The sequence below is a fragment of the Schistocerca gregaria genome, chromosome 1 (assembly GCF_023897955.1).
Source record: "Schistocerca gregaria isolate iqSchGreg1 chromosome 1, iqSchGreg1.2, whole genome shotgun sequence".
Classification (NCBI taxonomy): domain Eukaryota; kingdom Metazoa; phylum Arthropoda; class Insecta; order Orthoptera; family Acrididae; genus Schistocerca; species Schistocerca gregaria.
In genome coordinates this window covers 845,602,292-845,629,214 of record NC_064920.1, presented here as the reverse complement: position 1 = coordinate 845,629,214, position 26,923 = coordinate 845,602,292, and the positions used below count along the sequence as shown (strand labels likewise).

Here is a 26,923-nt window from a genome sequence, read left to right as displayed (position 1 = left end):
TTCTGCTGTTTTGTTAACTAGTATCAGTTTGTACTTCTGGGTCTGCCTCTTGGTTTCTCCCATATTAACACTGTTGACTTTAGTTGCAGATAACAATACGCCTATTTAAGATCAAAGTAACGTAACTCCAAAAACAATCCTTTGAGATAATTTGATTTATAGGTTTTGTCCAAAAAACTGAGTACTTACTAATAGTTTCTCACAAACCTTTCTATGGTAAATAAAGAGTATACTTCATTGACTGTTGTTTTCTACTAGGTGTTACATATTCTAGTCACTCGTTGGACGGTAACGAGATATTTTGTGAAATTATGCACGTGGTTACATTTGTCCGATCTTTAACTTAATGGCTGCTGCTGTATAATATATGAATATCAAACAAATAATGTGCAGCCTTAAGCAATATTATCGTATTAAAGATTACTGCAGTTGTGTTAGTAATGTCTTCATAAATACAGATTACACGGAATAAGCTATGGGAATGTGTGTCAGTGCTATTCAGTGAGTACTACAAACGAGAACTATTTATCTGGAAGTTTATCGTCAGTCTGCTATGGAGAATACATAAAAGCCATTATTATTTTCAGTTTACATCATTTGTCTGCAATAACATTGAACTTGCAAAAAATAATAATAATTTACAGGTAACAGAAATAATAATCTTGTTTTTTAAACTTCACATAACACACATAGCTAAAATCATTTTAATGAAACACAGTGCTCCCTCACACCTGTTTTTCTGATTGTGGATTATTGTTTCAAAAATAATACAACACAGACATTTAAGAGCCAAGATTAATGGTTTACACAAAATAGCTAAGGTGATGAACTAGCAACAATATTAAATGATACAAACATGAAGTCTATTCCTGTGATTCTTCCACATTTACCTCATTTTCTGAATCGTTAGCAGCATTGAGCCCTCGATATAATGTGTTTCACCTTGGAGGTATGATACCCTTATTATATAAAACTTTAAGATCATTTTTCTTTTCTTTACTTAAGCATACAGGACTGTCATGCTGGGCACAGGTCCTGAATTTGGCGAATTTCATACGCCAGGTCTTTCTTGGTGTGCAGAACTTGAAAAGTCAAGATCATCGTAGGAATACTTGAAAAACATCATGCCAGACTGATCTTTCCTATATTACATCCAATCAATCTTAAGCCATTTCACAGTTCCTCCATTCTCAGCAGTTTTCCTCTTCCCAGTTATTTTCTTCTGTAGCTGGTTGAAATCTAAAATTTGAGTGTTATCCATTCATCACTCTGTACTTGTTGGAGGTCATTCTTACAATTGTATACCAGCCAATGGGATAAAAAAATCCACATGTTTACTTTTTCTTTCGGTGTTCACATGCGCTGAGTGTACTTCCATTTGTGAATGTCCAGGCTCAAAAAACCATTGGTTGATAGTTGGAATGTCCACTGTATTCACTGCATCCAAACACACAGTGCACATGTTGGCATTCCTGTTCTTCCCCCCACTTGTATCAGAAAACAAGGTTTTTGGTTTTCCTAGTGCATAATTTTTCAAAAAATCCCACAGACATGAAACCAGCTCTATGGAGCTCCTTTTTGCTGTTGCCTCGTCCCATGTTTTGTTTTCTCCTACATTAAGAACTGTTATACTGTACATGTAGTGCTGCTTTTGTAGAATACTGCCTTTGCATTCACTTTAGGGCAGTAAAGCACAGATTGTTAGTCAACTTCAGCTAGCAAAGATTCACTTTTTCTTGCAGTTTCTTTCTTAATGTTCTTAGATTCCCTTACAATTTCTTTCTTTTCCAAATGCTCTTCCAGTTCCCTTTTATAATCTCTGTGAAAACTTTAACCCATTTATCACTCGTATCTTTTTGTGGCCAGTGGAATTTCAGATTAAATTCCTTTGTGAATATCTCCCTATACAGCCATAATTTCTCAACTGTTTTATCTTCCTCATAGCATTGTTCCCAATATAACTCATATTGGCAGGTAAATAATCTGCTGTAGATTCTTTCCTCTGGTAATGAGGATAAAGGGTAGGAAAAATCTTAATGTGTTTCCTTATAGCCTCTACTTTCGTCTGGTCTCTTTATACCTGGTTCGTGACATCCTCTTCACTCTTTCTTAATTCCATGATGTGCATCTATGTTTTTAAAATCTTACAAAGGTTTCGGAAATGTCAAATGTCTCGAGAGAAAACTGCATACACACTTGAATCTTATCAGACCCCCTTTATTAAATAGAATTTCTTGGTCCTCTTCCTTTGAGTTATCCGATTTTGTCCTGACACTTCATTTCTTTTCTTCCACTAACTTATTTAGGTACTGCCTTTGTAGTTCAATTGATTCAAGATCCCAAAAGGCTCTATGGATATTTTGCCTGTCTTGCTCATTAAACTTACTGCTGCAGTCTCGTGGACATTTAATAGAGTAATCTTTTGGCTTTATATTTCTTGCAGGAACTTCAGAATTCTTTGTAGAAATATGTACCCTACCATGCTGTCGATTGAGTTTTCTTTGACTTCTTTTCCATCCTACCCTGTTTAGTTTTCTTGTTCAGTTACTACTCTCAATACCAGAATTGTCATCTGTAATTTCCCCATCCTGATTGTGATGATTTACTTGTGCAATAGTTGCATCCTCAGCAGTTTTTGTGACATTCTTTACAAGGGACATTCCATGTCGAACACCACTGTCTGCAACAATAACATGACAGGTATTTAGAGGAAGGAAGAGAAAATTAACTGGAACTACTATAGTGTCTAGTAAATGCTTGGCTACTCAACAGAATCTGTCGTGTTGTCCTGAGCATCTCCACATCACGCTCTTCCTCAGCTATTGGTATAAACAATAATAATAATAGCAGTTATAGCAATAATAATAATAATAATATTATTATTATTATTATTATTATTATAGTAGTACTTACCACCAAAATACATAACTAAGAAACAGGTTCTAATACTTCAAAGATTCCATTATATTCTGTTCCTTCTCCAGGCACTTCTTCCTCTGGACTCCATAATACTTCTACTTGCTTGTAAATACAACAGTGACAATGCGTCTAAAGAGAAGCAGTGGGCAAAGCAACTTCTAAAAGTTCTGTTACGATCAGAGAAATGTAAGAGCTGTTGCATTTCACAAATTAATGCTGCGTCCTGTGATCTAAAAATGGATCAGATCTTCCGTCTGTTTGATCGTTACTATTTTCCGTAAAATGTAGATATGTTACAAGTAAAACGGAAACCACATAAGATAGAGTTACGCTTGTTTGACCGTAACATAGGTCTTGATTCCGTGTACCTTATGGTACTAACAACTCAAAAGTGGCAAAAATGTAGCTATGTCTATCTGATCCTAAATGGGCGAATAGTTCTAGTTTCTGCTCTAATTTATGATGGAGCAGCTGACAGGCCCACTAGTGATAAACTACTACTTTTAGTGCTGGAAACTATGACAGTGCTTGTTATGCAGTCTTTGCATTTCCATCCTCTATGACTAGTTGGCAAGTCAGTAATAGAAGTATAAATTGTTAAGTTTCCACAAATAATTTAAAAAGAATGACTGAATGATGCTTGTGTTTTTGATCTATTTGTGTAAAATATTTGCTTCATTACTGGATAAAAATGCTTGCCTTTGACTGATAAATTGAGGTTTGCAAGCACTGCATAGTTGGTGACACAGTACTATGGTTGGATATTACGTAAGAAGAATTCTCACTCTAAATAAATTAATATTTTAAAATGTAACTACAATCAAATAACAGCAATAAGTTTGCTTGTTATGTGGCAGCAGTTTAACACACACATGTAAGCCAGCATTTTTAATGACTTACAGAAACATACATGCCTGTATTTGTTAAAAGAAGTGAAACATTTATTTATTCATTTATTTTAAAAGGTGTACCCCTCCTAACTTACTAGCTTTTCAAGTTGCTTGAACTGGAGTTTCTTCCGCCTCAGTTTTGCTGCATCTCTGGTGACCAGTTGTCTTGTATGGCTACATTGGCTCCAACAGGGAATTGTATACCTACAGGTACCTCTGGCTAATGCATGTGCTATCTTATATCCCTCTTTGCTGATGGGATATTAAACCTTTATCTTCCTTCCTTCCTTCACTGTATGATTTCTATCTGTTTTGCATGTGGCTTCATGCGCAACAGAAACAAACTTGGTTTTCTTGGTTTTGAAATAGTTTTGTCTTTGTTACACTTATAAAAAGTGTAGATTGCTATTCACTGCATCGAGGGAGCATCAAGTCACAGACAGGCACAGCGAAATGGCTGCTAGACATGTAAGCTTTTGGACAAAAAGCCCTTCTTCAGAAATAGAAAATACACAAATACACACATTCACACAAGCACAACTCGTGCATATATGGTCACTGTCTACAGCCACTGTAGGCTGACTGGACTGTACAGGACTGGACTGGACTGTGACTGCGTCTGATGTGAGCAATAATCTGGGGTGGCTGATAGGGGTAAGACAGTGGCATGGGATGGGGAAGGGGAGGGATAGCAGGGTTGGGATGGGCACAAGATGTGCTGTCTGTATGAGTGTGGAGGGACATCTTGGGGACTAGATAGTGTAGTCTGGGAGGCTGCACGGAGGGAGTTGGGTGCGAGGGATAGGAGGAGCAGAGAAGGGGAAGAGACTGTAGTCGCATTGGTGGAATAGAAGGCATGTGTAATGTTAGAGCAGCAACAGGGAAGGGGAGGAGATAGGTAGGTGGAGGGTGAGGGGAGTACTGAAGGTTGAGGCCAGGAGGGTTACAGCAACAAAAGATATGTTGAAGGAAGAGCTCACCTGTGCAGTTCATAAAAACTTGTGTTGGCAGGAATGATCCAGATGGTGCAGGTTCTAAAGCAGTCATTGAAGTGCAGCACATTGTGTTATGGTACATCACCGACTAGGTGGTCCAGCTGTCTCATAATCACAGTTTGATGGTGACCATTCATGCAAACAGCTAGCCTGTTAGTTGTCATGTCCATGTAGAAAGCTGCACAGTGATTGCAGTTTAGTTTGTACACATAGCTGCTTTCACTGGTAGCCATGCCTTTGATGGGGTTGGAAATGTATATTTAGCACTGGAGTAAATGGTAGGGGGGAAATGTATGAGACAAGTAATGCGTCTTTGTCTGTTGCAGGGATATGAGCAATGAGGCAGTTTGTTGGGAGTAGGGATGGACAAGGATATTATGTAGGTTTGGTGGGCAGCGGAATACCACTGTTGGAGGGCTGTGGAGGATATTCCTCATGTCAGGACGGCAAGAGATAGTTGTAATAATGGTGGAGAAAGTGGTTCAGTCCTGGGAAGTACTGAGTCACGGGAGGAATGCTCCTGTGTCATCAACAATGGATATGTCGGAGGTGGTAAGTGAATGGAGACTGTAATCAGCAGTCTAAACTGCCACCATTTTCATGCTTTCTATGTGGCCGTGACAGCTAACAAGCTGTCTTTGAGGTGGATTAACCACTGCCAAACTGTGGCCAGCAAGAGGTAATTGGCCTGCGATAATTGAACTATCCAATTGCTGAACAAACTGTCCAACACAGTGCTTCACTTTGACTGCTTCACAGCCTGCACCATCCATCCTAACACCACCAGCTTTTTAGAATTGTACAGGTGTGAACTCTATCTACAACACACCCAACAACATCCTTTGTTCCTGTACCCCCTGGCCTCAAATGTCACTAGTCCCTATCCTCCACTAACCTAGCACCTTCCCTGGTCCCACTTCAGCACTACATATTCCTTCTATTCTGCCAATGCACCAAGTCTCTTCCCTTTCTGCTGCTCTCCACTCCCCTCTAGCATTTTCCATTCCCCCTTCACAGCCTCCTGACTCTGCACTTAGCAACCCTATCCTGTCCCCACCGCGTCCCCACACTCTCTCACAGGCAGCACGTCATCTTCCCAATCCCTAATGTCCTATCCCTTCCATTCCCCACCCTATGCCACCTCCTCACTTCCACTACAAACACCGGATTGCTGCTTATATCAGATTCAGTTGCAGAGTGCCCCTGCTGTTGCAAAACAGGTGCCATAGACAATAGCCATGTGTATGGAAGCGCGCACGCGCATGTGTGTGCGTGTTTTTTATTTGTTTCTATTTCCAGAGGAGGACTTTTGGGCAAAAGGGCTTAAGTGGTAAGCAGTCTTTTCATTGCACCTGTCTGCGACTTAAAAATGCCTCCTCTACACAGTGAATAGCAACCTATCCTTTTCATAATATTGCTTTTATTCTGTCATGGATTTATTTGATTGTTACATGTTTCTAATTCACTGCTAATTAGATAGGTCGACACACTGTTTCTCAGTAATTGTGTATATGACAAGGCCCACAGAGCACGGCTAGCCATAAAAAAAAACATACTTCAGTTAGAGTACTGAGTAGCAGATTAGTGTGAAATCATCAATTATCGTGAAATACACCTGCCTTGTTCAACCATATTCAAGTGGAGAACAAACAAAACTATAGGGGTTGGCACATGTCAGTGCCCAAAGTTTGTTGGGTAAGGCTCTTAAAAACGTAAAGTAATTTCTTGCATTGGTCTTAAATTTATTGAGAAGTGGCAGCAAAGTCAATTTCTCATCAAAAAATAGACTCAAAATAGAATAGAGTATTATTTAAAATTAAATTCTACACAATTCATGGGAAGCCCATGCTGAGTTGTATTCTTCTTGAAACTATAAATAATGCTACACAATGTTGTTACCATGCTTGGGTCGTAGCGCGTCGTAGTTGGTCAAGATGTTCACAGAGCAGAAGAAGTGATTTGCAGCAGTATTTATGGGAGAGGCAGTTCAGGAAGAATTTAATTCTCACTTAGTAACTGTGGAAATTACACAGTAGTTTAGCTTGTATGAAATAAATAGAGCTGTTTCATTCATGCGAGAATTTATCAATTTGGGGAGGAAGAAGTGGTGTATAGAGGAATCTAACAATAATTTGTGGGATAACTTGATAAGATCGTGAACATTTTGACTAGACTGACACTGATATTATATCTGCTGTGGAAATCTGTCTGAAGAAAGTTCTCTGGTATGGAGGTGAAGACAATCAGGCAGGAGCAGTAGAAGTGTGGAAGTATGTGTACAGTTAATTGAAAAGTACATAAAGGATAAAATTAATGTATTGGTAACTTTTTAATTTAAAGTTAAGAGTGCCATAAATCATTAATTTGTTTGAACATATTTTGCAAAACAATTTTAATTTTCATGGTGATATTTAAATTTCAGCGTCATTGCTATTCCACACACGCAGTTTTCAGTAGGTGAAGAAATAACGTTACGCCTTATGAAGAGAGAGAAGGGCTCACTTCTGCCTGTGCCAGTTGACCAGTGCAAGGACCTCCCTGTGAAGAAGCTGCTTTCTGTTTCTGAGAAAGAACTAGACACAACTTACTCAAAGCTGCTACTAGCAACACCAGCGGAGGTTTGTATATTTTATCAAGCACAGGCATTTTCTCCTGTTTCTCACATTTAGCTAACGGATGCATATTCACCTCAGACACTGTATTAAATTAAATGAACAGACTTCTTTCTCATTTCTTCTGCCATTCAGAATATAGGTATGCATTGTGGTATTTCATGTCAGTATCAGATTGAAAGGGAAACTCATTTTGTGACATGGTGTTAACAATAAGCATACTGTTGAAATATCAGTTTGGCTGCATCCCAACGAAGTGAATACAGAAATATAGTCTGCTAATTCTTCATCAAATTTACATTTCTGTGGTGATTTATGCTGACAGTTTGACTCTCGTAGTAAATTCATTCAAATGAAATACTGTAGAGGAGATAAAGTAATAGGGAGTTCCATGTCAAGTGAATCGTCTCCAATTACAGTAATTTTTCACGGATATTCCTTATAAAATGAAACAAGATTGCGTTACATTTTAACTGAAAAATACAGAAATTAAAGGTTTTCTGTGGGGACCATTAAAATGTTGAGATAGTTCTTCGAAAGCCTTGGCCAAATTTAAGATGGTTTAAAATTGAAACTACTAGTAATATAGGGGAGATGTTTGGATCAGATGAAAAGCTTTTTCTCTTCAACACACTATTAAAATTCCAAGGTTCTGTGCTACATGCTGTCAAAGTTGGGAGGGGGGGGGGGGAGGAGTTATATAAGTTTCACTTAAATTTTGTGTAAGCTTTATCTTGTGTTTCTAAATATGATCTATTTTCTTAATTTTTGTTTTATTGAAAAGAGCAGCTTTTCTGGTACAAAAATGATTTGGTTGGTTCTGTAGACTTTCTCGGTAAGATAAATAAGCCAAGTTTGAAAATATACTAAAAACACTCACCAACCATCATTTTAAAACTTTGTTTTGTATAAAGCAATACAAAACAGTTTTACTGTAATTCTGTATTTATCTATTCGTTTAACTAACCAGTCAAACTTTTGCCAAGAATTTAGTTGTTTATGCACACAACAATCTACATAAAAAAATTTTGAGTTTGGCTGAATGGGTCATTCACATTGGACCTAAATTCACGTGCAAGTGAGAAGCTGGCTGCGTGATTATGTGTTCTGTGCAGCGACGGAGAATACTTGCCGACATTGGCACTGCTATCTTTCATTGTACCATATTTACTCGGAAAGCTGTAGCTGTTGCTTGTTAACATAACTCTGCCAGAGTGATGCCTTCCTAGAAGTCCAACATAACCTCCAATACTTGATTAAAGCCTTAGGCCCTTCTCATCCGTATGGCAGCCTGCATATTCACCTTCTACATGCTCCCCAAAATCAGCAAGCCCAACAATCCTGGACGACCCTTTGCAGCTGATTACAGTGCCCTCGCTGAAAGATTTTCGCCCCTCATTTACAAACACCTCCTACCAAGTGCCCACAACCTAGCCTCCCACATCAAAATTACCAACAATTTCCTTCACTGGCTCTCCACCATCCCCACCCATTTACCTCTTGGATACCTACTTGTCACTGTTCACGCCACTTCCCTATACACCAACATCTCTCACGTCCATAGTCTTCCTGCTACTGAACACTAACTTTCCCAATGCCCTTCAGACTCCAAACCCACTACCTCCTTCCACATCCACCCGACTAACTTCAACCTCACACAAAAGTTCTCCTCCTTTGAAGGAAAGATATACAGACAAATCCAGGACACAGCTGTGGACACCCACATGGCACCTTTGTATGTCAACCTGTTTATGGGCTGTCTAGAGGAGAAACTGCTTATGGCTTCCAGCAATGGAGGGTGAAGCACTGACAATGCCAGCCACTTGTGCTGTCAAAAGTTCAGCAAAATCGCCAAACAACTGTCAGCCTAAGAACCTGAGACAGAAGCAAACATGCAGTTTAACAAGTGGCTCAAAAGCCTTGACAGTTTTGTATCTACAAGATAACTTTCTAGCCTCCCATACCACTAAATCCCTCGTCTTGATCAGGTATACACTGATGATATTTACATGATCTGGACCCAGGGCGAATACACACAATACTCATTCCTCCAGAACTTCAACACCTCTTCTCCCTTCTGCTTCACCTGGTCCTCCCCCACCTTGTATGCAACTTTCCTGCAGTCACCACCTCCTCTCTGATGACTCCATCTAAACCTCCACATAAACCTACAAACCATCAATAGTACCTGCATTTTTACAGCTGTCATCCATTTCACACCTAAAAACCTGTACCATACAGCGTGCACAACCAGGGATGGCGTATCTGCAGTGAGAACAACTCCCTTGCCCAGAACGCTGAAGGCCTCACTAAGGTTTTCACAGACACTACCTCCCAGACCTTGTCTGTGAACAGATCTGTGCCATTTCCCCACATGCCCCCAATCCTATCACCAACCCCTAAAACCAAATATGAAGGAGAGCCCTCTTCATCTCTCAATACCACACCCTACTGGAACAAATTAACCACATTCTTCGTCAGGGTTTTGATTACCCAAGAGCGTTTTCACCCGTGCTAAAGTGGTGTTTGCTGCCTACCCGACCACTCCAACATCCTATTCCATTCTTATGCCACTTCCAGCCCCAAGCATCTGCCACAGGGATCCTACCAGATCAGAGGCCAGACCAACTGTTAAAGCAACAAAATCATATACCAGCTCTCCTGCAATCATTGTACAGCTTTTCATGTTGGTATGCCTACCAACCAGCTGTCCACAAGGATGAATGGCTACCGCCACTGCCGAACTGTGGCCAAGAGCGTGGTAGACCACCCTGTGACACAACATGGAGCTGAACGTAATATGCTTGATGTCAATGGGTACTTCACAACTTGGGCCCATCTAGGTTTTCACCTCCACCACCGGCTTTCCAGAACTCTGCAGATGCGAGTAATCCTTACACCACATTCGCCACTCCCAAAACTATCTCGGCCTTGTCATGGTAACCTACTGTAACCACACCCTGCAAAACCAATTTTGGACACCCCTGCCTTATATCCTCCTCCCTATTCATGTCCCCTCACCCGCATTGCATGTTGGCCTCTGCCAACAAAACTGCCAGTCTTTTCCCTTCCCTGCTCCTCTGCAATTCCCTTTTACAGTCTCCACAAGAGCATATGTTCTGAAAATTTTAGCTATCCAGTTCATGGTGTTCAGTTTTCAGATATCATTTGTTGTGCATGCTTTTCCCATAATGTTTTGACAGAGCTTGTCAGATTGGTCAAGTTGGATACCTGAATATTTCAGCGAGTGATCAATCGTGGTTCAACCCCACTCACTGTTTTTGTGCATTGTTTCTATCATGAAAGGCACACATTTTTTGTGGGAATCTGGCTTGAGGGAATTCTCGCCCTAGTATACCCCTAACTCTTTGAGAGTCAACATCAGTTTCCCCTCCACTTCCTTGGGTGGCCACGAGAGTACCGTTGCCACATAATAAACTGTCTCGTCTCAGCTTTTATAGGCTGGTTGTTTGTATAGATGTGATATAAAATTGGTGCCAGGACACTGCCTTAGGGTGCGCCATTTCTTTGCCTTCATCATTGGCTACTGCTCGTTTTTAGTGTCACACAAAATTGTCTGTTTCGGAGGAGACATTCTGCTAATTTTGTCATTCAAAAGTCCTTAGTCATGTTACAAAATTTAATGAGCAGTGACTGATGGCTGACAGAATTATAAGCATCAGAGAGATCTATTAAAGTGACTCCTGTTTAAATTTTAAGCAATTTTTTATGCCAACTTCATCAAAGATGGCTTGAAATTGGAAGTAGTAGTGCCCAAAAGAGATATCTGTATCAGATGCAAAACTTTTTGTGCTCAATCCAGTACTAAACTTTTAGTGGTGTCATTCATTGGTTCCATTTTCTTTGATGTCAAAGTTGAGGTACATAATTTTTCAACCATTTTGTGACTGCAATAATTCTTTGAGATATATTCAGCACTTCATTAGTAACTCAGCAGCTAAGTTACTACTTATAAAATCTACCAATCTCCAACACCTATTTGCAAGTAGGAAATTATTAATGTCTAAACATACAATTCAAAATTTCCTCAATGATGCCATAGTGCTAAAAATTATCACCTGCAGTTTCCTTCATTCGTGTTTCATTAGAAAGACTGTTTCCTTTAATGACCATGGCAATCCATTTAGAATGGTCCTCTGGACCTTACAAAAGGCAGGGGTTGGTTATTAATAGGGTGTGTGATCATCACTAATTACAATGCATGCTCTGCAATTTGCTCCCACACTGACCAAAAGGTCAGTAAGAGTTTTTGTGGTAGGGAATTTCATTCCTCCAGCAGTGCCGTTGACAAATTACCGGATTGTCATTGGTGCCTGTGGACATGCTTCAATATGTCCCCAGAATGCCTCTCACATGCAATCAGTGAGATCGTAAGCCAGTCCACTTACCAAATATCCTCTGTTCCAAGAGCTGCTTCACCTATGTTATTAAATATAGTCGTGCACTGTCACCCACAAAAATGATGGCAGGGTCAGATGCACCCCTGAAAATATGCACATGGGGAGGGAGTACAGTGTCACAATAACATTGACTGATAAGTGTGCTGTGTTCAATAATTTTAAGATTCGTACACCCATGACACATCATGCCTCCCCACACCTCAACAACTGGATCACTGGAACGATCACGTTTGACAATGATCCTGCGTGCATTATGGATACCACATCTCACCATCACCATATGAGGGATGTCCAGTATCGTCGAACAGGATCTTTTTGGTGATGCAGGTGTTATTGTGTGGGGAAGCATGATGTGATAAAGGTGTATTTATCACCGTACCTTTTAAAGGGTGCAGTTGGTCCTGACTACTTATTTGTGCCATGACGTTGCGTGACTGCATCAAACTGTGCATGTGAAACAGTGCTTGGAATGAGATGATATTGGGTGAATGGACTGGCTTACCTATTCCTCAGATTTAAATCCCATAGAGTATGTGAAGGATGCAATGGGGAGGTGTATTGCGGCATGTCACACGCACCAGTGACCATCCAGCATTTTGTCAACTGCTTGTGGAGGAATGAAATGCCCTACCACAAGAACCCCATTGCCACCTTTGTGGCCAACATGGAAGCACGTTGCACACTCATTCTTGGTCCAGGGGACCATCACAAATTGTGATGACTGAAGTATAAATATTGTATTTGAATAGAAGTGTCATTTTTGTTTGTCTCATAGTGTCTTTCTTCTGCACCATACTGTAGCAGTTTTTCCTATGTTCATTTAAAGTTTCACCAAGCTACATTACTTGGCAGTGTCGCATCATGTGAAAGTTACTTAGTTCTTAATGTTTGCACACCAGTGGATGTTGCCTACTTATCAGTCAAACCTAAAATAAAAATAGCATTCTTTTGTTTAGAAGGGTGCTGTAGCAAAGGCACCTCTACAATTTATTTAATACAGATGGGATACATGTGTGGGCCCTGCTTTATCACCAGCACAATTGATTGTTTGGAAAATTTAGAGTGGTGTTTGGCTTTGTTTAGTAACTACTAGCAACCTGCATTGGCTCTGCAAGGGTAGCGCAAAATATCTACAGTCTTAAGACTCTTCTGGTATACCAACGATGAAGTGTCTACACAAACCTTTCTCGTTGACCAGTCTATCTATTACTGAAAATTATATCAAAATCTGCACAGTAGTTTTTGAGATTCTTTTCCATGCAGATGAAAAAAATGGGAAAGGTTCTTTTATGTATAGACAAAAAGCATCCTAGTCAGTGAACCAATTCCAGCCTGATCAAAAAACCTGTTTGAACTACATACAGTCCAGTCATGATCTTGGAACAAATTTTATGAACAGTTTCCATCTTTAAGCCCTACTTCCTATTTGTTTTGACTTCTCAGAGAAATGTTGCTGCAATGTTATCTTTTGCAGAGGCTTCAAATGCTAATGAGCTTATGGAAACTACGGAATGGATCAACTCAAGTTTGTCAAGTTGTGGCATCTCTTCTAAAAATTCACAATTTCCAAGGTGACAAAATGTGAAAGTTCAGTCAAGTTGAGTTTGGTGAAGTTGGGCTGCTGTTACAATCAGCACATTCTTGGCTCAAAATTCTAATAATCAGCAATGCCAATACTTTGCTGATTACAATGACCCCACCAAGCAAATTTATGCAAGAAAGGAAAGACAAGTTCTTAAAATATTGAGAAACTGCAAATGTTATCACTTCATCCAAAAAGTTGGTAGAGAGAGCAAGTGGCTTCTTTCAACCAGAGTAATGAAAAACAATAGGAACACACAGGTTACTTAGCAATGCCTAACAAAGAAGGCCCTTTCTGGTGACATTAAAGCATGGTTTTAGAGCAGTGTGCATGATTCGGCAGTGCGCTGGAAAGAAGGGGCAGTGTAGCACCATACTGTGCGAAGACCAGTTAATAACATCATTCTGCTGCATCCATCTGTAGCATGTGCTTCGGAGTAAGCGTAGAACATTTGGTGCCAATTTTCTTGTTATCAAAGGTAAAGTCAAGATATATAAACACTAATGTCCATTATGGTCGGCATGAAGTAAACACACCAGAGGGATGGGTTAGGTGGAGGTTCACAGGTTCGTGTGCCATGGGTAAGCGTGGAAAATGAATGAGAAAATACATGAAGTTGAGGGAGGGAATTTGGTCAATAGAAATAATTTATAATCATTTATGGGAAGAATTTTGGGCATCAGATGTTAACTGACAATCTAAAAGGTCACGAGGCTGTGCATTATGCACGGACGAGATCATTGACAGTGTGTCTTGGAAGACAGAATCTGTGTGGTTTGGAAGACGATGCATACACACAGGAAAGGAGAGAGAGAGAGAGAGAGAGAGAGAGAGAGAGAGAGAGAGAGAGAGAACAGACACTCAGAAGGGAAATACTTTAAGTAATAGTAACAAGAGGAAAAAATAAACCACAGAATTGTGGGATGAAAGAAAAATAATTGGCCAAAAACAAACAATGTAAATTCAGGGTTGGAATTCCTTATATTATTGAAAAGGACAGATTGCTGTTCACCAGAAAGATGACAGGAGTTGCAGAGAGGCAAAATGAAAAGACAGTTACATAATTGGTTTTCAGCATTATGCACTTCCACACCAAAAAATACCCCCTACAATCTGGACAACCATGGCCTCTCAGTGACAAGAACATCCTTGCCCAGTGTACAGAAGTTCTCACGAAGATCTTCACACACGAATGATATTCACCTTTTCAGATTCTACCCTCACAAACATGGCACTCCAAGGATGGGTCTCCATGATGAGGCACCCCAGAACCACCTCTACTCCCTCCACCAGCTACTGCTACTGTGCAATCCCTACTACATACATCCCATGTCTGAAATTAAATCCCTTGGTCTCCAGCCCCTGAAAGAGTACTCCAGATATCAGCTGCTGGCATTCTGCCGCCGCCTTGAGGTGGCACAGCCCAGCCCTTTGTAGCATCCAGACCCTGCCTAGCTGTCCTTTCCAACTTGCCACACCACCGAAAACTTTCTGCAAACACCTCACTAAATCCAGAGCTGAAACCTTCCCAGAACACTATTGCTTAACTTCTCACCAAAATCCCCAGCCCCACAGAAGTTTCAGTCCTATCCAAAGCCCTCACCTGTAGCCCTACACCCAAATGTAACCATGTTGGACTTGTCAAAGACCTACTCTCCTCCTCTCGATCCCTGCAATGGAAACACTTCTTTGCCACAAATTCCCTCAACCAAAGCCAACCTAACCCATATTGAACCCTGCCTCATACCACCTTGGAATTGTGATCCTCCCATGCATAACCACCTTATGGGGTCCTTCCCCAGATCCCATCCTAAGAACACTAACATTTCAGCAGAATAGAGAACAGCCATACACAACCTCAGAACAGATCCTGACCTAATCGTTCTACGTGCAGACAAATGTGCCACTAGTGTCATTATGAATTGCAGTGACTATCTGGTGGAAGACTAATGCCAATTTTCTGCCTCCTCAACATACACAATTTCTCCTTTGAAGTCCAGACATACAAACAAATCCCCAGCACAAATATGGGCACCCACATAGCACCCTCTTATGTCAACCTGTGTATGGGCTATCTAGAGGAAACCTTTCTAGCATCCCAAAACACCAAATCCTTAGTCTCGTTCAGGTTCATTGACAATATCTAAAGGACCTGGTCTTAGGGCCAAGACACACTATCCTCATTCCTTCACAGCCTCAACACCTTCTCTCCGATAACCTTCACCTGGTCCTTCTCAACCCATATGCTGCCTTTCTGGATATTGACCACCTCTTCTGTGATGACTCAAACACAAACAGTACCTGCATTTAGAAAACTATCATCCCTTCCACACAAAAAAATTCCCCCTACAATCTGGACAACCATGGCCTCTCAGTGACAAGAACATCCTTGCCCAGTGTACACAAGTTCTCATGAAGATCTTCACAGGCAGGCACTATTCCTCAAACTTACTGCACAAAAAGATCTCCTGTGCCATTTTCTCACGTACCCACAATCCTCCCATCATCCGGAGAACCAGCAACAATGCAGTGTCCACTTGGTCACCCAGTACCATGCCGGACTGGAACAATTGAACCACATCCTTCATCAGAGCTATGATTATCATTGATTCAGGACATCTTACCCAAGATCATTCCCCCACCACTCCTAAAGTGGTATTCTGTCACCCCTCCAACCTCTGTTCCTGTGCCACTCCCAGTCCCAACCCCTTGCCAAGGAGATAATACCCCTATGGAAGACACAGGTGTAAGACCAGCCCAATACACTTGCCTAACACTTGGTATTCCAGTCCTGTCACAGGCTTATCCTGGTCCATCAGAGACCGGGCCATCTGTGAAAGCAATCATGTCATATACTAGCTCTGTTGCTATCAATACACAACTTTTTATATTAGTATTGGTACCAAACAGCTGTCTACTGGGGCGAATGGCTGCTGCCAAACTGTGACCAAAAGCAAAGTAGACCACTCTCTGCCACATATGCAGCAGAAAATAACATGCATGATTTCAATGGCTGCACAGCCCGGTCCATCTGGATTCTCCCCTCCACCACCAGCTTCTCAGAACTGCACAGATGGGAGTTATCCCCACAACACATTCTCTGCTCCCAAAATTATCCCAGCCCCAACATACGGTAACCTACTGTCCTTCACAGCCCCTACCCAACTGTTTCCTCCCTCCTATGTCCCATCATCTTCTCATTTACATACTTTCACCCTAGCTGTGTGGTGCCCCCTGTCAATGCCCATCTTTCCTTCCCCATTCTTCCCCTTTCTTGTTTTCCACTATCTGAGGTCTCCTGCTCCTCTGAATCACCACCTCCCAAAGCTGCACTTGATGGCAGTCTTTTCATGTTCCATTGAGCCTCCCTCCACGTGTGTCCTGCTATCCCTTCCTCTTGCTCCCTAGATTGGTGCTTTTGTTTAACGTGACAGTTGCATTCCCTTATGTGCTGCCGGAGTTGGGGCAGTTAAGTATGTGTGAGGTGTGCTGGGTTGTGTAAGTGTGCTGGTGTTTTCTGTGACGACAAAGGCTTTGGTCAAAAACTAAATGTCTAACTGTTGTTTTGTGCCTCTCCACAACTCCATTTCATCTTTACAGTTACTAGCAGTTTATCCTTTTCCTTATACTGTTTAGCAGTCTGTCTTTTTCCTTATATTGTTAATATTTATATAAAGATATAATTTTTTTTAATCCTTCATATAGGGAGTTTGGCTTTTGTTTACAAAAGTAATGTACCAAAGTTGTCTAATTCTGTAAGTTCTAGATAATGAATGTAAACCTTTTTGTATGTTTGCACAAATAAAGTTCTCTCTTAGCTCGTCCATCAGTAATAACCGTAACCATGGAAACAAATTGCTGTAGACTTTTATGCATCAATCAGTTGTTAATTTGAATGTATTAAATGCAGTTAAAACACTGTAACAAAAGCACTGCTTCAGATATCAACCAGTATGCAGAAAATTGTGCTATTGTTTTCATTCAGGTACTGTCAATAATAGAACGTGAGCGCTGTGAGTTAGAGGTACAACTAGCAGACGATGAGTCCCAGCCAGAAACCTGTTTCATCCAGCAAGCTATTGATTTATTGAGCCAGAGAAAAATACCAACCATTTGTGAAGATAACAAATTACTGGAATTGGGAGCAGCAGCTCTATTGCCTGAAACACTGTCGACCATGGAACCTGCACATCCTGATTTGCAAGTGCACACAGCAGATGTGGAAATGAAGGTATCAGTTTAATCCTACATAGAAGTTAAATATGTTGAAAATTAATTTGTGTCACTAGAGGTACAGACAATTTCTCAAATTTGTGTTAAACAAGGGCTGTTTTCTTTTAATGTCATACATGTGAAAAGCAGTGCTACTTGATTGGCGGCTGGCCAGATGCCACCACCTATCTTGAGTTCTCTCCCCTCCACAATTGAAAACGTTCAAGATAATTTGTCTACTTCTAAAGGAATAAAGAGTTGACAAATTACTTCTCAGTAGCTGGAAATTTTAAGTGAACACACTTTGCTTTTTTTATATATATAACTTACATTTCTCATTTTGACTCATATGTAGGCTCTTGAGAATCTCAGCCCTTCAGGAATTTCTTGCAATTCTTTTAAATGGTATTTATTTATTTTTAATTGAAAGATTGCAACAACATAAAAGAAAATTGTAGAAACTGTCACAGATATTTAATAAATGCTTCTGGTGAAGCTGGAGTCAGATATGCTCTTCGCTGTTATAATGTTGTATACATTAAGTAGTCTCCAATTTTTGCTTACTTAATAATTGTTTCAGCTTGAATTATGTCTTCACTGTTTGCAATCACTTTCATCACATCATTGAAATTACCAGTTTCCCTGGATCAATAGTTCATGGAATCTGGAAGGTCATAAACTCCATTGGCCATCTTAAATATACAGTAAAACCCTACATTTAAAAATCCCTTTTTCAAGACATTCCCACATTTAATGAATATTTCAGTAATCCCCGTGAAACCACCATAAGAATGGTGTTGAATGACAGCACACATTCATAGTTTTTTAAATATTGTAAACATACTTAATCAAAATCAGGCATAGCCTTTTAAAAAAGGATTATTTTAAAGCAGTTTTTCAGCCACTTACAGTGGCACCCTTCGTGACTTGACAAACAGTGGCCTGGGTTGGTGGAAAGCTGGCATCTATAGAAATCCTGTATTAATGTGACAAAGCCAACATTTTCCAGAACACGCACACCATGCATGAAAGGTACGTTGAACATGATCAGGTCACACTGATCTTTCACAGTCCAGTAGTGAGTTCTAGTTGAGTGTTACATATCCACTGGATACTTCATAACACAAGCGTTGCAGTATTGATTCGTATCATATTGCATTGTATTCCATGAGTTAGTCTGACATAAAAATCGTACCTTCAACAGTATCCTTTTGGTTCTTAATTATTGAGGAGTCTGTTGAATAAGTTTAGCATAGGACATTATTAATCTGTATGGCAGGCTTCAATCAGATAAGTCATGGGACTCGTCATTACTTTGATTAGTTTATCTGGACAAAATGTACACCTTTTCTTGTCCAGCAAAGATTAATTTTATACTTCTGAGTATTAACTCTACAGGGGTTTAGTTTGACAGAACACAGTCCTGCAGCAGAGACCTATGACCATGTCCCACCAAGTCAGTTTCCAAAATAAATGTAGCATCGTGCCCTAGAAATCTCCAGTTTTAAAATTTGCCAGAAAATCACTGCCTATACTCCAATTAAGATTACTGTGCGATTGGCGGAGTGCAGCTGGGAGGGGAGCAGTGTTGCCTTTGTGCAGCCAGCAACATACATACAAGTATTTTAGCAACCACTTGGCACTTAAGAAAGAATTAAGATTGGATGGTGGCTGGCTCGTACCACTCAACTCGCTGAACTAGCGATCACAAAGTAATTTTAATCGAAGTATAGTTGTCAGCCTGAATATTGAGGCAAGAATTCCATTGTCAATTGAAATACACAGCATACCGGGAAAATTTAGAGACTTGCAGTAATTAGAAAGTTTAAAACCAGTTGTTGTAAGAATATCAAGAAAAGTGCTTTACCCATCATACTTAGCGTGGTTGTGAGGTTGAAGCACAATAACGTAGATTTGTTCTTATTGATGTCCAGTCTTCCACATCAAAAAGTAATTCTGTTTCTCAGGATATTTTAATATTTTCCTGTTAGCCACTCATTTCCACTCCACCTATAGACTGAAGCCGTTGACTGCTGGATGTTAATCCTAGTTTCAATATCCTGACACCTTTATGAAATGAGGCAGATGTTACAACCACATGATTCACATTGCGCATGAACAGAACAGTGGGTGCACTGCGCACAACCCTCCTGTATATATAAAAACAGATATCTTAAGAATAGTGACAAATATCAATCTGTTCTCCAGTTTAAATTGATTTCAATATGGGAGCTGTATTATGTACATAGCGCAACGAATGACCTAAAATAAACCATTTTCATCATCTCTGTGAAACTTAAATTTGTGCAATGCTTTACTCAATCTGATGCAGCACAGTAACTAAGATGAACAGTGAAAAGAAATTCAATCAATTATTCGACAAAGGAATAAAGGCTGAAAAATGTGAGGATAATTCGTGTGAGGATAATTCGTGGAGATTTTACTTACAACTTTAAAGTTTAGATCTGCTCTCTCTCTCTCTCTCTCTCTCTCTCTCTCTCTCTCTCTCTCTCTCTCTCTCTCTCTGCTCAACCCCAATCGATCAGGGAGTACATATGCACTAAAAGGTGTTCAACTTCAGATTCTGGGTCAATTCTTCAATGTAATTTAACTGAACCCCTACATCAGGATATCCTCCTTCGTGTTAACATTTTTAAGCTTCATTGTTGTTGTAATATTCTTGAGAGTTGTCAGAGATGGGCAGATAACAGAATAAACAACATAGCCCATTCAAAAAGCATGTGGCAGTGTTCCCAGGGAAAAGATATTGGCAACCTTGAAGAGAAAGGGGTTGGAGAGCAAACACTTGAAGTTACCCAGGCAGTGTATGAAAAAAGCTCTAGTTGTGTGCAGACACCAGTTGGAAGAACTGAATGGTTTAAGAATGTTACAGGACTAAGAGATGCAAGTGTGATATAACCACTACTATTTATAGTCGTGATGGATGAAATAGTCAAATAGACGAAAGAAGCTCATAGAGGAAGGGAGATGAAGCTGTTACAATCGGCTGATGATATTGTGGTGTGGGGAACAAGCAGTAATGAGGTACCAAACATCTTAAATGATACGGTCGAGAAATATGGAATGAAGTTTAGTGTGGAGAAAAGCAAGACCATGGTTGTAACCAGAGGGGATAGAGTGGACAAGGGACAAATTCATATTAAATAACAGGATATTGAAATAGTGGACAGCTAAATTTTGGAAATGTATTAATGGGGAATGCTTGTTTGGAGACAGAAGTTAGTCAAAGAATACAACAGAGTAGTACATTTTACCAGTGTGTGAGGGGCTAGGTGTGGGGAAGAGAAGTGCCAATGAGGTGCAAGCTGGTTCTATAAAAGACTTACTTCACACCCATACTAATTTATGGCTCAGAAACTTGGGCTGTGACTAGTGAAATGAAGTTTCTGAGAAGTCTGCTAGGGGAGACAAGAGAGACAGAGTGAAAAATGAAGAAGTTAGGAAGGCAATTAAAGTGCAGAAGTTCAGTGAGAAAATTTAAAACATTAAAATGGTTCGGGTATGTGAAGAGGATGGGAGAGGGAAGAATACCAAGAAGAGTGATGGAGTTAAAGATTGAGGGTAAGAGGCCAAGAAGAAGACTGAGAACAAGAAGGATTGTACAATAAAGATGAGGAGAAAGGAGGAGAAACCCGCTATGGAACCAGATTGTGAAAGACGAATGGTGGAAAGATTTGATAAAGTGGCGAAGCACTCTTGAAACCCCAACCTGACAAGATGGTGGATAGAGGGGAAACAACGTAGAAGTAGTAGTCCATTCGACAATCCTTAATGCCAAGGCAAAAGTATTTGAGTGATTGGCACCTTGAAAAGAAGGAAAAAGGCACTGTTCTTAACTATAGTGCAAAAGAAAGCCCTAGACAAGCATGTACAAAATTTTCAGTTGTCATAATAATCCTTGTTCACTCAGCATTGTGTTTATATCAGTTTGTCTTACGCAAACCCTATAAACAGTGATCAGCCAGAACATAATGACCTTTGACGTACTATCAATATAAACCCATTCAGGCAATAGCAGGGTCACCTCGCGAAGAATGACTGCTAGTCGGACACAAGCATGGTGCATGTAGTATCAGTGAGCATGCTGTCCATATGTAGAACGGGGAAGGTGCGTGATCTATCTTGAGTTTGACTGAGGGAACATTGTGACGGCCTGGAGGCTCAGCACGAACATTTTGGAAACTGCATACTTGTCATGTACCCGAGAAATGCCGTGGTGAGTGTTTTCAGCATGTGGCGAAACCATTTCCAGACGTTGTGGGGTGGGACAGCCACCCCTCATGACAGATGTCGGACATCGTAGGCTGGGCAGACTGGTAAAGCAAGACAGTTGGTGAACTGTGGTGGAATTAACATCAGACATAATGCTGAGCAGAGTAAAAGTGTGTCTGAACACACAGTGCACCAAACACTTCTAACTATGGGCATCCGCAGCTGACGACCCATGCACGTGCCAGTGATAACACCACAGCATCGGCAACAACAACTGAAATGGGCACTTGACCTAGGGCAGTGGATGTTGGCGCTGTGGCAGTTTGTTGCATGGTCAAATGAATCCCGATACCTTCCTCATGTAGCCGAGGGCACGACTCCTTGGCACCCCTTCATGATGATAGTTTCCCCAACAGCAGTGGCATTTTTCATCAAGATAATGCGCCATGTCAGAAGGCCAGGAGTATGATAGTGGTTTGAGAAACACAGTGGCAAGTTTCAGTTGGTGTGTTGGCTGCTTCCCACTCCACTCCACCCCACCCCTCCCTGCCTACCCCCCACCCCCCCACTGACTTGCCAGATCTGAACCCCCCACGCATACACATCTGGGATGTGATTAAATGTGGCGTCAGAGCTAACCACCCTCTACCATGAAATTTATGGGTATTAGCTGACCTGTGTGTGCAGATTTGTCAAATTCATCCAGCGAACTACCATTGTCTCATTGAGTCCGTGCCACAGAGTGTCACCATTGTTATATGTGCTAAAGGTGGACATATAGGCTATTAGGTAGGGGGCATAATGTTCTGCCTGATCACTGTATAGCCTCATTTCATTGTACTGATGAGGAAATTCAACTGCTAAATTCTTTGTATTATTTACCATTTGAATAGTTACTAAACCTGTTGACAATAATATAATAAATTTCAATAAAATCTTTAAAATGTAACTTTGCTAGGGTTTGACATAAAAATAGTAGGAATTTGCATTAATAATTACTTCCTGACTGTGGAGTGTGAATGGGGAAACATTATCAAATGTTGATGAAATAATTAAACAAGGAATTGGGAGATTTTTACTGGCTACTACTTTGAACTCATGTTTACATGTTAAATTTCCCCCCTGTAGCTTCCAGTGGCAGCAGCAGCAACAGCAGTTGAAGCAGTGGAAGAAATTGCTGCTCGAAAACGCTGTGAAAGTTTCTGCAGTGAAGAGAGTGATTCCGCAAATATTACAGTTGAAAATCTTGAGAGCCCATCAACACAGGCGTCACAAAAATACTTTTATTTCTATCAAGGTTAGTCAGTTTAGAATTATTCTTTATACTTGGTGGTGCACACAAAGAATTCTCTTATGTATTTAATTGATGACGATGCATTGGCATGTAGTCAAAAAACATCAGTAATTTGCATTTCAAAACAGAACTAAACTGTTAAAGCTACTGATTATTATAGAAATCATAGTGTTAAGTGTTGTGTAGTGTAGTTTCTTGGGCAGATTATCTTTGAATACCTGTATGCAAATATAGAATGTGTTGATGCATTTTTGTCTTTGGTGCCTCTGACCAACACAGTCTTTCATTCCATTGTGTCTGTTTCTCATATTACCATTGTCAGTTGCAAATGTTCTATGCCTTGTGTTCAAGTGCCCTTTCCATTCAAGGAAAAAAACTATTGCTTTATTGGTGTCTTCACTACATTTAATTTAGTTTGTCTTACAGCGTTGATTTGCGTATGATCTATTGTTTGTAAAATAATAATCCCCTGGTGTTGCATGCCAAAATAAAATGTGTACATTGTTGTAATGATAACTTTTATTATTATTTATTTTATATCCTTCATTGGACCACGCTAGTCAAAAATACAAAGTTGTAAACAAGTTGTTACACAGGGGTACAATTTGGCTCAACAATAACTTAATATGATATTTAGGTAATATAATTATTAGAGTCTATTCTTATATGAAAGGTGTTTTGCTCTTCTGTCTGCCCAATATTTCTTCATTCTTTCAGATATTTTCTTTTTCTTCATCTGAGACCACCCTTCCTGTACTCCTTTTATTGATTTTCATTTGTAGTCTGGTTTGCAGGTCTTGCAGTATTCTGGTTTTTTCTGTCTTGTTTTTTAGGTCATCTACTGTAATTTGGAGTTCTTTTATATCTTCCTTAATTTCTGTGATCTATTTAATGTCGCTCTTGCTATTCCATAATTTTTGTATTATTTTTTTACTAATTCTGTTTTCTGGAGTTCTCATCATATGTCCAAAGAATGAGATGCGTTTCTTCCTGATTCTGCACATGACTGGTTCTATTTTCCTATATACTGTTTCATTTGATGCTATTCTCCAATGTCCATTTATTTTATACTGTTTATTTATACATGTCCTAATTATTCTTCTTTCTATTTGTAATATTCTGTCAATTTCTGCTGTATTAGTTGTTTTGAAGATAGTTATTTCTGGTTGTGTAGCTGTTTTATAATGTTTTAATTTTGCATCTATAGATAAGCTTTTTTGTTGTATGTGGTTTTGGTAATGTAATTTGCATAGTTCAGTTTTTTATTCTATTCTGCCATGATGGCTTCTCATTTAGATTGTATGTTATTATTCCTCATAAATATTTAAATTTATCAACAATTTTGATTTCCTGTTCTATTGTAATTTTGTTTGCACGTGGTGGATCAGTTAGCATTAGCTCCGTTTTTTCAAATGATATTCTAAGGCCTACTTTCTCCGCTATTTCTTGTGGTGATTTCACTTGTTGCCTGGCTTCTTGCTAGGAGAGCTAGATCATCAGCGAATTCCAAACAGTTTAAGCTAATATCATCTTTTGCAATTCCAATTCTTATCATCCTTGGACTGTCCTTGTACCGTCCTTGTACCATTCTCTCATTATGTATTCCAGTGCACAGTTGGACAGTAATGGTGAAAGGCAGTCACCTTGTCTTAAGCCTGTTTTTATGAAGAATGGTTCCGAAATTTCTCCTCTAAACTTCACTTTTGATTTGGTGTTGGTTAGAGTGAGTTTATTATTTTAATTAGTTTTGGATGGAGCCCTAGATTTCTTAAAATTTTTAATACTGATGGTCTGTGGAGACAGTCATATGCCTTCTTAAAATCTACAAATGTTATTGCCAGCTGTTTGTTCCATTTCTTGTACTATGCCATAATCAATTTTAAACTAATTATCTGCCCTGCACAGCTTCTCCATGGTCTGAAACCTCCCTGATATTCCCCTAACTCCTGTTCTAATTGCTCCTTGATTCTTTAATATAGGATCTTGGATAGAATTTTGTATGTGCAAACTAGGATAGAGATTCCTCTGTAGTTGCTCTTATCTCCCTTTTTGTGTAGTGGGTGGATGATAGCTGTGGTCCAATGTTCGGGGAATCGTTCTGTCACCCAAATTTTTGTTAGAGCCATGTGTAAGGAAATGTTGACAGTGTCACTTGCATATTTCCACATTTCAACAAAAACCTGATCTTCTCCACATTATATATATATATATATATATATATATATATATATATATATATATATATATATATATATATATATATATATATATATATATACCTTTAAATATGTCTGTGTGTGTGTGTGTGTGTGTGTGTGTGTGTGTGTGTGTGTGTGTGTGTGGGCGCGCGCGCGCGCGAGTGTACACCTGTCCTTTTTTTCCCCTAAGGGGAGTCTTTCCGCTCTCGGGATTGGAATGACTCCTTACCCTCTCCCTTAAAACCCACATCCTTTCATTTTCCCTCTCCTTCCCTCTTTCCTGACTCGCAACTGCCAGTTGCGAAAGCTCGTAATTCTGTGTGTGTGTTTGTGTGTTTTGTTCATGTGCCTGTCTGCCGGCGCTTTCCCGCTTGGTAAGTCTTGGAATCTTTGTTTTTAATATATTTTTCCCATGTGGAAGTTTCTTTCTATTTTATTTAAATCATATACAAACTTCGACAGGGAAAAAATATATTAAAAACAAAGATTCCAAGACTTAGGAAGCGGGAAAGCACCGGTAGACAGGCACAATAAATAAACACACATGTGCGAATGGATATGTGTGTGTATGCAAGTGTACACCTATCCTTTTTTCCCCAAGGTAAGTCTTTCCGCTCCCGGGATTGGAATGACTCCTTACCCTCTCCCTTAAAACCCACATCCTTTCATCTTTCCTTCTCCTTCCCTCTTTCCTGAAGAAGCAACCGTCGGTTGCGAAAGCTAGAAATTGTGTGTGTGTGTGTGTGTGTGTGTGTGTGTGTGTGTGTGTGTGTGTGTGTGTGTGTGTGTGTGAGAGAGAGAGAGATTTATTGTGCCTGTCTACCGGCCTTTTCCCGCTTGGTAAGTCTTGGAATCTTTGTTTTTAATATATATATATATATATATATATATATATATATATATATATATTGCCGGTAGATATGCACAATGAATAAAACACACAAACGCACACACAGAATTTGAGCTTTCGCAACCAGCGGCTGCTTCGTCAGGAAAGAGGGAAGGAGAAGGAAAGATGAAAGGATGTGGGTTTTAAGGGAGAGGGTAAGGAGTCATTCCAATCCTGGTAGCGGAAAGACTTACCTTAAGGGGAAAAAAAGGATAGGTATATATGCGCGCGCACACATATATCCATCCATACACATACAGACACAAACAGACACATTTAAAGGCAAAGAGATTGGGCAGAGATGTCAGTCGAGGCAGAAGTGCAGAGGCAAAGATGATGTTGAATGACAGGTGAGGTATGAGTGGCGGCAACTTGAAATTAGCGGAGATTGAGGCCTGGTGGATAACGAGAAGAGAGGATATATTGAAGGGCAAGTTCCCATCTCCGGAGTTCGGATAGGTTGGTGTTGGTGGGAAGTATCCAGATAACCCAGACGGGGTAACACTGTGGCAAGATGTGCTGGCCGTGCACCAAGGCATGTTTAGCCACAGGGTGATCCTCATTACCAACAAACACTGTCTGCCTGTGTCCATTCATGCGAATGGACAGTTTGTTGCTGGTCATTCCCACATAGAAAGCATCACAGTGTAGGCAGGTCAGTTGGTAAATCAGGTGGAT

General features: G+C 40.0%; 1 protein-coding gene across 1 annotated transcript in view; it reads left to right on the top strand.

The window, feature by feature from the left end:
• The window catches only part of LOC126272547 (RING finger protein 10-like), a 104,527-nt gene that overhangs the window by 49,066 nt on the left and 28,538 nt on the right, over positions 1-26,923 (top strand). Inside the window, exons 5-7 of the mRNA XM_049975470.1 lie at positions 7,227-7,422; positions 17,405-17,650; positions 22,993-23,161. Coding sequence (XP_049831427.1) covers positions 7,227-7,422; positions 17,405-17,650; positions 22,993-23,161 — 611 coding nt within the window. The remainder of the gene's footprint in view (positions 1-7,226; positions 7,423-17,404; positions 17,651-22,992; positions 23,162-26,923) is intronic.